At 50.7% G+C, this 11568-nt stretch overlaps 1 protein-coding gene across 1 annotated transcript; it reads left to right on the top strand.

Annotated features, from left to right (window-relative positions):
• Positions 1–2264: 2264 nt before the first annotated feature.
• LOC106739865 (olfactory receptor 8S1-like) lies at positions 2265–4618 on the top strand. Its single transcript, XM_059714158.1, has 2 exons — positions 2265–2277; positions 3640–4618. Exons 1-2 carry the CDS (start codon positions 2265–2267, stop codon positions 4593–4595), a joined length of 969 nt encoding a protein of 322 aa, XP_059570141.1. The 3' UTR covers positions 4596–4618.
• Positions 4619–11568: the final 6950 nt, after the last annotated feature.

The following is an 11568-nucleotide window of genomic DNA, read 5'->3' as shown; positions in this document are numbered from 1 at the left end:
AGCTCTGCAGATTCCTCCTTCTTCCTCAGGGATTCACCCAGGGACAGCCCCTGCAATTTTGGCCCTCCCCATCTGGCCGCCTGCTGCTCTTCTGCTCTTCCCCCTCGTCTCCTCTCCAGTGTCCCTGGTCCCCTGACATTCTGGCTGCTGACCGGGCTCCTGCCTGCTCAGGTGGGCTGAGTGCTGGGAAGGAAACTGCTAGCTCTCCATGAGCAAGGCACAGCCTTGGGCAAGGGATATGGAAGCCCTGGCAAGGGGGTAGGGTACCTGGGTAGCCCTATTTCCACCCCCGTCCTAGTAATGGGGTTGGGGCCCCATTACAGTCGTATAAAAAATATCTGATTTACCCAAAGATCCTTGTCAGCCTATGTCCTTTGACCAACACAGCTACAACAAACAACCCTATGTCCTATGGCTATAACCAACACCCCTGCAGCCATATCACATACACATTTCCAGGCCAAACATGTTAAGACAAGACAAAATACCACAAGTGGAAATCTCCTCAATGTGCTGGGACAGCTCTTTTCTCTCTGGCCAAGCTGGGTTGTGTTGTAGCTTTACAATCACACCTATTTGGAACAGTTCCTTTAAAAAAATCTAATTCATAAAGAGGGAAGGGAATCGCCTCAAGACCAGGTCCCAGTGAGACCAAACTGTCTTTCTTAAGAACTAATTGACCACCTTGGCATCAGAAGAAAAAAATCCAGCTGGTGATACAAAACTTATCTAAGCACATTGGATTAATTTATCCTCTGGAGGCATCCCACCCATAATGTACAAGATTCTCTTGTTCAGAAAAGCAACAGTGTGTTACACTATTTAAACTAATATCAATAAAGAATGGGTGCATACTCTATCTCTCCCTGTCCCTCTCTCTCACGGGGGTGAAGAATAAATTAGGAAGCATTAATATCTCATATTTCTTGGAATCATTTTCCCACTGTTAGGTGAGTTTCTCCTTTTGTATTTCTATGTAATATGTGATATTCATTTTGAAATATTATAAAAACAGTCATGGGGAGTTCACTGTGCCCTCTCTACTCATGAAAAAACTGATTTTTCATAAGGACCAAAAAAGAATGAGATGCTTACTGCAGGTTTTTCTGTTTGTTTGTTTGTTTGTTTGTTTTTTACTATCCATGAAGTTACACATGTAGGGCATATATATCTTTGAAAAGAAAGATCAACCTATTCTTTTTTAATAATTCCCCACATTCCTGAATTCAGAAACAAAACCAACATGCCCTGGACTTGCTCTCAGTTATTATTTTTATTCACTTTAGCTGAAAACCCTGCTCTTCCACTTAGATACTTTGTGTGCCCTATGGTTTTAATATAACTGTCAGTCAAAGACTGAACTTTTCCTCCTCTAATCAGCACTTTTGGAAGTCGAGGTGATCTCTTCTTTACAACACTGAAGCATTGTACTTTCTTCCTCATGTCATACACTGTATCGCCAGAGCTCCCTTGACAGGACTTCCACTGCTTCATCTCTATCCAGGCTATGTCAGTTTGGAGGACGTTAAAATGCCTCATCTCTACTCTGCCACTCAGTGAGTGCCACCACACTGGTTGTGATTATTTCAGTGTGCAAAGGAAACCTTCACTGTGGTCAAAAGTGGCAGGGGCAGACTTCAGTTTAGATATAAGGACTTTTAGGGTCCAGGAGGTTCATGTTGTAAGACTGGAGCGTTTTGCAGCTGTGACGGTCAGGAAACGTCTGAAAGATGAGCCTTTTTTGTGATATCTGTGATTGGTTGTGGAATCGCCATCCTTCATGGTTATTAAGATCCAGCTAGACAAAGCCATTACGAAGATAATATGCTTGGGGTGCTTCTGCTTTGAGCAGGGCATTGGATGAGGAAAACTCCTGAGGTGCCGTCCAACATTCATTTTTTATCAGTCTTTGCTTTGACTGACTCTATAGGTGGGAGAATACAACACCACTCCAGGCTTTTACAGTCAGTCCAATAACAGACATCACAAAAAAGCCCTGCCTCTAAGAGATTCGTTCAAATTCCTGAAAGCAGCCAAGACTGAGCACGGAGTGATTCACATCCTGTTTGGTCCAAGAAAATCACTGAAGACTGGTAGGGTACAACGTATACATCTTCCACAGGCTCCATCACTTTGTGATGTTTCAGACTTGAAAATAAAGGAGCACACAGGGTAGCATGAACCTAGCATTCACACTCCCAAAAAAAGAAAAAGGAGAGGAAAGGCAGGAGGGGATGGGATGGGATGGGACGGGACGGGACGGGATGGGACAGGAGGGTAAGTAGCTTCTGGCTCTGTCAAATCAATCAAAGAAAAGCATTTCAGAGTCAAAAGTCTGCTTCTTAGAATGTCCTGTCCATTCCTCTCAGCGTTTGCCCTGCTGCGAGATGGGAATAGGAGTGGGAACCCAGGGCCTCTCTGTTTTGGAGCCATGTCCATCTCACAAGTCTATCCTCTTTCAGGCTCCCTTCCATCCTGGCACCACATATTTTTCATTGTTGGCTGCCAAATGGACCAGCTTGAGGAGAGGGGTGCTCGGTTCAAATCCCAGCCATGTGTCAGGGACAAGAAATTGAGCTCTTCCCCCCACTAGACCAGTGTTGTAATGATCTTGCTATTGGGCTACTGGGGGGGAGAGCCCTCTTTCTCCAGTATCAAACAGGTTTATTGATCTCAGTTTTTCTCTGACTGCACTGTTGGCAACTGCTGTGCGAGGCTGCACCTACATGGGAAACCCAATCTTGCCTACAGCATAGCATAGAATCTCCAATTTGCACGAATGCCAAACATGCTACTTGTGCAGCTACTTTTGGACATGTAAACTTTCCTTAGATATACTAAAATGAAACAGAATTTGATTTGGCTGCCAATTGTCCTGCAGAGGCTGTAACAGGACTTGTTACATCCAAGGGCAAACTGAGTCCTTCAGCGGCAGCTGTCAGGAAAAGTGCTTGAGCATAGGTGCAAATCATTAGAAGTTGTCTCAGTATAAGAAGGGTTTGTGAAGAACTGGTCTGAGTTTTTACTTTTTTTTTAATGCTGTGTAACTATGATGAATACAAACCCTCCATTCATTTGCAATGCCCATATTAAAGAAGTAGTGGCTATTAATCTCTCAGCTGTGACCTAACATTTCCATTGAAATAGCTACTGTTTAGATAGTATGAAGCTGTATCTTGTGAAATACTTCAAGTATAGCAGGTAAGGATATTGTTATCATAATAAACATCATTATTATTTTGGCTTTAGTATTTTAGTGATACACTGCTTTTAGCCCCCCAAACTAAACCAAAAACAAAACCTAAATAAACTTTCTTTCTCCCCAACCTTCACTTTCTGTCCCTTTCTCCCCTCCCACTTCCATAGTTATCTCATTGAGAATATGTGCAATTTCCTTAAACTCTTTGTTCAGCCATCATCAGGCAGGAAGTAGGAGCTGGATTGTGTTGGAAGAAAAAAGACATGAATAAACCCAAAAAACTGAGAAACTTTTTCTCTTTTTCCAGTAGTGACAGTCTCCTCATCAAAAATCCATTTTTCCTATAAAGGTATATACAGATCTCCTTACTCATAAATAGAGAAGTACGCTTTCTTCGTGTTGATGGTTTTATTTATTTAGATATGCATTTCTTCTTCTAGATCAACGGTTTGATGAGCATCTGGACATGGGGAACCAAACAACTGTAAGCTATTTTGTTCTGTCAGGTGTTTCCAGTGAACCGCAGCTTCAGCCTTTTCTTTTTGTGGTGTTTCTACTGATATACCTACTAACTGTGGTGGGGAATGGGGCAATCATGGCAGTGATAAAAGCTGATCCTCACCTTCACACCCCTATGTATTTTTTCCTATTCCATTTATCCTTCCTTGACATCTGCTACTCTTCAGTCACAGTCCCAATGATGCTGCAGAACTTTGTGAGAGACAAGAAAACCATTTCTCTCCATGGCTGCCTTGCCCAGATGAGCTTAATTCTTCTGGTGGCCTGTACAGAAATTTTCATGCTATCAGCAATGGCTTACGATCGATATGCTGCCATCTGTGACCCACTGCATTATGGGGGGACCATGACTAAGCAAATCTGTATAAGACTAGTGGCTGCTGCATGGCTAATTAGTGTATTATATGCAATGATAAACACTGCTCCTGTGTTACATTTACACTTCTGTGGGCCAAAGGAAGTGAACAACTTCAGTTGTGAACTTCCATCTCTACTAGAAGTATCCTGCACAGCAATTATCACCAGTAAGATGACATTTCTCACTTCAGCTATGATTGTAAGTTTGACCTCATTCTCCATCACCTTGGTCTCTTACATCTGCATCATCTCCACCATCCTGAGGATACGCTCTGCCAAGGGTCGGAGTAAAGCCTTCTCTACCTGCAGCTCCCACCTCACTGTGGTTGTTCTGTATTATGGGGCTGCTTTGTTTAGATATCTGAGACCCAGTTCTGCCTCTTCAGTGGTTCTTGACAGACTCTTCTCCATCCAGTACAGTATCTTAACTCCCATGTTAAATCCAATCATCTATAGCCTGAGAAACAGGGAGGTAAAGGCAGCTCTGGGGAATTTACTGGGGAAAATGCAAGGCATTTGAAAGTATTTCAACTAGGGGTGCACTGACAGAGAGTTTTGGGGCCGATACCGATGGCCAATTTTTAATGAGTGATATTGGCCAACACTGATCTGATTGCTGACATGCAGGCCAGCAGCATGGAGAGCAGCATCCGGCTGGTAAGTTTGTTGGAGAGGAAGGGGCAGAGGGTGGGGGGGTCCAGACCAAGGCCCCCACAGTGAGGAAGGGAGTAGGATTGGTGCTGGGGCAGGAGTAGGCACTTCCCAACATAGGCAGGCATGGGACAGAGCTGCAGGTCACCTGGGGGGCCGGGGGGGGGGGCGAATCCTGCCACTGCACGTACCCTGGGAGAGTATGGGGGGGTGTGACCCCAGATCTGAGCATGGGGTGAGGGCAGGCTGCCACTGTAGCCTGGGGCCGGGGGCGGTACTGGCTTCTTCCTGGCAGGTGGGTTGGGCTGGGGCTGTGCTCTGGGTGGGTGGCAGTGGCACTGCAACTAGGGCTATGGTGAATTCTGGGGTAGCTGCACTTCATCCCATAGCCCCCCACATTGCAGCACCATCGCCACCTGCCCCAAGCACAGCCCCAGCCTCCTCCCCGCCCCCCCCCCCCGCAGAGAAGACCCCAGTGCTGCCCCTGGCCCCAGGCTGCAGCAGCAGCCTGCCCTCACTCCATGCATAGATCTGGGCGGCACACACTTCCATGTCCTCCGGGGTGTGTGTAGTGGAGAGAGCCACCCCACCCCTCCCTTGCCACGCCCCCTGAATGAGCTTTGGGTTCATCTCGCACTGAGCCCTGGCTGGACAGCGCCTGCCTCAGCTCCAGCCCCAGCACCAGCCCCATTCCCTCCCTCACCGTGGGGGCCCCGGTCTGCCCTCCCCCAACGCCCCTTCCCCTCCAACAGACTTACCACCCAGATTCCGCTCTCTATGGTGCCAAGTTGTGCTCCTGGCTGCCTGCATGCTGTGCTGTGGCTGCACATGCACGCAGCATTTATTGGCAACATTATCGGCCACATCAGCCAAAAAAAGCTGATTGCCAATAATGTCAATTTTCCTTTTATTGATGCTGATACAATATAGACTGACGTACTGGTGCACCTCAAATTTCAATATTTGAAACGAATGTTGTAGGCTAATGAGAACTGAGTTTTAAAATATTCTGATATCATGTAAGTGATTGACACTGGCGTTTACTCTATAAGCAATTAAGTTCTTTAACCATAAGAATGTTTGTACTGCTATGGCCATTCTTATACCAACCTTTTTTAAAGCACCATAGAAGCAGAGAAGCCTAAAAGGCATGAATGCTGCTGAATTAATCATAGCCAAAAGTGTATTAAATAATTCACCTTTTCTTTTCCTTGACTAAACGTGTCTAATTCCATTCTCTTTGAGAACTGTAAGGCTCAAGCTTTGGTGATTTTTTCAGAAGTTTCTACTAGTAGCTAATATGGCTCCTTTTTTAACGTGACAACCATTGTGATATTATGACTAGGTAACTTATTCTTTGTTGAATGATTCAAGTCCCTGAACCTGGACAATGAATCTACTTGACTGTAGGATACTTTGAAGTAGAACACTATGAAACCTGGGTCCTCTTTTGAATTTAATCTATAGGTTTAAGGTCAGACCATTCAGACACCCAGGGGATTTCTATACATGCAAATAAGGGTGATTGAATTTAATGTGCATTAAGGTAATGAGCATTAATTTATTTTTGGCAGTGTATGCACATGCAGTGTATGCACTAACTAAAGTTAGTCCCAAGTCCTTCCAATCCTGCCATGTGCCCCTGTGAACACCCAAAGGAGTGCTGACAGCCATGTTGAAGCCAGACCCAGCTGCCAGCACTTGGCAGCCATCTTGGAAACTCTAATCTCTGGCCAGCTTCTTCCCTGCCCAGGAACTGCATGCCCAGTTTTGGAGTAGCACACAGCATCTCCCTCCTTTCCCACTGTGCCTCCCTGCACGATGGCTGCCCCTGCCCGTGACTCTGCCAGTGACTCCCAGTGCCCTGCAGATTCAGCCTAGCCCCTTCCAGTGACCACCAGCACCCTATGCTCCTCTTGGCCATGGTGCTAGCCCTGCTGGCCCCAGCATACCACCCCCCCCGGACCCGCCTAGGCCCCAGGACTGCCATACACCCACCAATGGGGGCCAGGGCACTGGCTTCAGGAGGCCCTGGCTGAACCCCTCCTTCTGCACTCCCCACTCCAGCCTACCTGGCTCAGCACCAATGGACCCCCACCCCTGCCCACCTCCAGCACCACCCTCTAGACTTGCACATGGGTAAAATAAATAACTTTATTGCCCTCACAACCCCAACTGCCGTCCCTTCCCCTCCCCGCTCAACAAACAGCCACCTTCTCCCTCCCTCTCTAACACAGTGCCCCTCCACCACCCTCCTCCTCACCCACCACCAATAAAAACCCCACTTCCCAGTGTCAAAACTATTTACAAGAGTCTGTCTTCAGGTTGCGGAGTGTGGGGCTGTAGGGGGGCGGGGAGCTAGGGGGCAGGTGCCCAGTATCCCAGCTGTGGGTCACTCCTCTGTGTCCACCATAGTGGGTGGTGGGCTCATGTTCAGTGGCAGGCAGCTCCCCTCTGGCTGTCCAAGTGCAAGGCCAGCATTTCCCTGAGGTCCTGCAGCTGGCCAGTTTGCCTCTTCACCCACATAGCCTCAGGGAGAGTGGCAGGGCTGGTCCCAGGCAGGTGACAGGGTCCAGGTGCCGGACCAAGGGCTGCAGCAGCCAGGAGGTGTTGGACAGCCAGGACCAGGTGGTAGCCAGTTGTGGGGTGGAGGGTGGGACCCAGGGGCCCTGTAGGGCCATGGGTGGGGGACAGGCAGTGGGGACAGGGTCGTGGCTGCCAGGGCCATGACAGTGACCATGGCCTGGTGGTTGGTGTCCCCCTGCTGTCAGAGCAGTTCCATGTGCTCCCTCTCCAGGGCCTCCATGTGAGCCCAGTGAGTAGCCAGGGACTGTGGTAAGCCAGCCAGGTGGGGTGGGTCCAGCCAGCAGCTGCCCAAACCCCCACCCCCATGCACTCCCCTGAGGATGGCAGCATGCGGGGTGCTGGTTGCAGGTAGTCTGTCTCCCCCACCCCCTTCCCAGGATGGACAGGCTAGGCTGCTGGCAGCACCTGTTGCTGTGGCTCCAAACCCTGCTCCCCTGCTCTCCTCCTGCAGGCCAACTGCTCTGCTGCACTGCTGCCCAGCACCTGGGCTCAGGGTGCGCAGAGTTCCTGGACAACTAGGTGAGGGACTAGCCCTGCCCTTGCCCTCCTTGCTGGGGCCTCTCCAGGTAGGAGCCCCAAGGATGGGCCCCCTCTGCTGCCACTGCACCCTGAGTGTGTCCCTGCTGTGTGTGCCCCGGGTGGTGCATGATGAGATCTTTGTGTAGGCAGTGGGGTGCTGAGCCACTACACCCTGCTGCTGATGATCCTGTTGGTGACCCAGGCCCACCTGTATTCCTGGTTTGGGACCCTGAGGTACGATGGTGCAGGGAGCAAGCCCGGGCTGCACTGAAATCTCTGCTGTGGCCTCAGGGACAGTCCGTGGCAGTGCCACATGTTCCTGACCCAATGCTGAGGAGGACATTGCTGCCAGCATTGTTGCATTCATCTGGGTGTAACAGGCCCATACCCACCCAGGTCTGGGGACATGGGCTGCTCAATACAGTTATGAGCTGCAACCCACCTCTCTGCATGTTGGGGCAGGGGGTGGGGGAATCCAGGGCCAGTGCAGTACAGGGGGCTGGGCAGAGAGGGGGATGGGCAGGGGCTGGGACCAGGATGGGGCAGGACTTATCTTGTGTCTGGGGCAAGTGAGTCTGGTGGCTCAGCACTGGACTCCCCATCAGTGACAGTGTCCAGCTCTGCCCAGTGTCCTCATCCTGAGTGGTGAGGTGGGCTGGTGCCTGGCCAGGAGCTCCCCCAGGGAGGGGCTGGCACTGGTGACAGCCGGCACTATCTTGGCCAGCTGCTTCTCATGGTGTATCTTGGGGTGCAGAGCTGACAAGTCAGTCCCTGGCTAGGGCTCCCTGAGCTGCTAGTGGGTGCAGGTGGGAAGGGCAGGGAGGTGAACACCTGAGGGCTCCTCCTCTGGAGAGATGTCACCACCAGAGGGGTCAGGGCAAGGGCTTTCTCCCCTTTCCCCCCTGCTGGTGTAAACTGCAGGATTGTGGCCTGGGTCCTGGGGTGCCAACATTGGGTCAGTTCCTACATGAAAGATATGGTCTTGCAGGCACAACTGGGCCAACGGTTGTAGTCAGTCATGGCCACCCACTGTGCTCACAAGGTCTTGATCTTGATGTGGCACTGTCACACCATGAGGAGTGGCCTCTCTTAGGCATCCCGCCTGATGGGACCTCATAAATGTGGATGCTTGAGTGCCTGCCCTGCATGAACTGCCTCTGGACCTGCACATCCCCCCAGAGAGCCACAGAGTCACCAACCTTCTGCTAGCTCCCGGTGAGGCCCCAGGTGGAGGGTTTGGGCATGTGCACATGGGCAGGGCCACTCCTCAATGGGCAGGAAGGGGAGGACATGGTGGTATGTCCCGTGCTGGCTCTCTGGGCCCCCGTGCAGCTGTCCCTGTGAGGCTGGCTCTGAAGAGATGGTAGCCGTGCCCAGCACAGGTCACAGACAGAGACTGGGAGCCACATGGCAGATGCAAATGTGGCACAGGACCTGCAAACACAGGAGACAGTGCTGGGGGTGAGCAGCAGCAGGGAGCAGGTGCTGGCCGTGCTGCCAGAGATAGCCAGGCAGCAGCCCTGGGGGATCCCTGGGATGGGGAGTGGGGGACGCAGGCTGCAGCCCTTTGCAACAGACACCTGTGGCCAAACAATAGCTCCATTTCTTGGACAGGACTAGCAGCAGGAGCCTGGGTCCTGTCCAGGGTGCACACAGGGCCTTCAGTCCTCAAAGGTCCTGGTGTCTGTACCCTGGGATGCAAAAGATCTACTGGCTTTTAAAGCCTGCAGGTAGGGGCTGCCACAGAGCATCCCTGGCTGGGGGAAGGAGAGGTGCCCATCCCAGGCTGGGGGAAGAGGCATTAGCACACCCAGGAGGTGGCTGAGAGCGCACTGCGGAGTGCAGTAAGGGAGAAGCGGGAGGCACCAGGGCCAGGAGGAATGGGCCAAGTGCCATGGAGCTACCATGCTGGCAAGGAACCCCTGAGGAGGGGTGAAAGCCAGAGACTGCACTGGGCAGTAGGACAGGTGGTGGTGTGGGGCCAGGGGGCTACAAAAGCACAGGGCCTGCAAAAGGTGGAGAGCTGAGAGGGCCAAAGCGAGCAACGGTAACGCCGGCAGGAGTGACCCACACAACCCAGCCTAAGGTCAGACGGGGCCGAGGTGGGAAGGGCAGGGGACCCAGAGAGGGGCCATTTTCTGTTGTTGTTACTCATAAGTTTCCTGTTACCTCAAGGTTGGGGAACGTTTAGTTGTGACGGCCACAGCCTGCAGACCAAGAATGGTCTACAAACAGCTGATGGCCAGGAGGTCGCCAACTCTGAGGGACAAGACTTTACAGATGAGAAGGTATCATCTATAAGTGAGACTTCCAGATAGTGATGTCCATCTTGGCCATGGATGTGGTAAGGGTGGGGTAAAGGGGAGGTTGGAACAAATCCCAAAAAACTGGTCCCCTGACACTGCCCAACATAGCCATCCCTTGCACTGTCTCCGTCTCACCTCTCCTGGACATGGCCATCTGGTCTCAATTAATGCAGTCTTAAGCCACCCTTTCTCCTGAGGTCACCCTAAGCTGAACCTAGTTATTGGAAACCACTCAGCATTATGCATTCTTATCCCCTGTCCAAATTAAAGGTTTCCCCAGGTCCCCCCAAAGCTGCAGATGACAGCAGGTGCAGCAAGCTAGCCCTAAAGGCTCCCCTTTTACACTGCCCAGCTTCCACCTACCACAGTTCCTGATGTTCCCCCATGCTGCAGCCTGCTTCTTGAAAGCTGTTCCCCCAAAAAGCAAACAGCTCCATCCTTTCTCTCCACTAGAACGAACTGCAGAAGTGCCTAAAGGGCAAAGCTACTGGGTTCTTGATCAACCTTCCTGCCCCTCATTCAGAATGACAACAGGTTGAATGTAATGGCTTGTATTCCCCTTAGTTTCCCCAAGGGTCTTGGTCTCTGAAGAAACCTCAGATGATTTCAACAAACAGTTATTTAGCTCCAAACCCAAAAGAGATGACAGATGCAAGATTTGGATATCAGTTACTCAGAAAGGACCCACTCCAGTGCTTGCTGACATTAAAGATGGCTCTCCCATTGAATTCTGCTGCTGTCAGAACAGCCTCAAAATTCAAAATAACCATACTCATTTCAGCATAGTTACTCCATATTTACTCCATCGTGTAACAATGCACTGGCGGTTGTTACATTTAATGCCAAAGGGCCTGAATTTGTGCTCAACATTGGATTGACACAAGTACTAATTTCCACTGAATCACTGAATCACAGACTGGGGTGGGCAAAGTGACAGATCTGGCTAGAAGATGGGCTCTTTCCAAGCAGCCCCTGCCCATCTCGCTGTGGCCGATTTTCATGTGGACCCCAGTCACGGTGGTGCCGTGGCAGTTCAGGGACAGGGTTTCCATGAAGACAGGCCCCAGCAGGGCTAGCAGGGGATGCGGCATGGTGGAAAGCTCCTCCAGATTGTGGCTGGGATTTTGATAAGAGCTCAATACAATGCGTAGGGCTATTAAATTGGACACCTGGATTAGCTAACAGAAAACCAAATGGCAAATAAAGGATAGCTTTATTACTGGAGAAGCTTTCCTAAGGATTAAACTATAGACTTCACCTGCACTGCAGGTGTGGTTGAGACCAGCCGGGACAGTTACACTGGGTATTTTTCCAGTATGCACACCTGTGGTGAAAGTGCTCTGCACAGACGTCACCAGGGTGCTGCTCAAAGGGCGACTCTCAGGGCTCCAGCAGTGGTGATCCAGCAGCAGGGAGCCTTGTTGGCAGCCC

Source organism: Alligator mississippiensis, chromosome 11 (assembly GCF_030867095.1).
Source record: "Alligator mississippiensis isolate rAllMis1 chromosome 11, rAllMis1, whole genome shotgun sequence".
Classification (NCBI taxonomy): Eukaryota; Metazoa; Chordata; order Crocodylia; family Alligatoridae; genus Alligator; species Alligator mississippiensis.
Note: the sequence above shows the minus strand (reverse complement) of the source record. Positions and strands in the feature narration are given on the sequence as shown.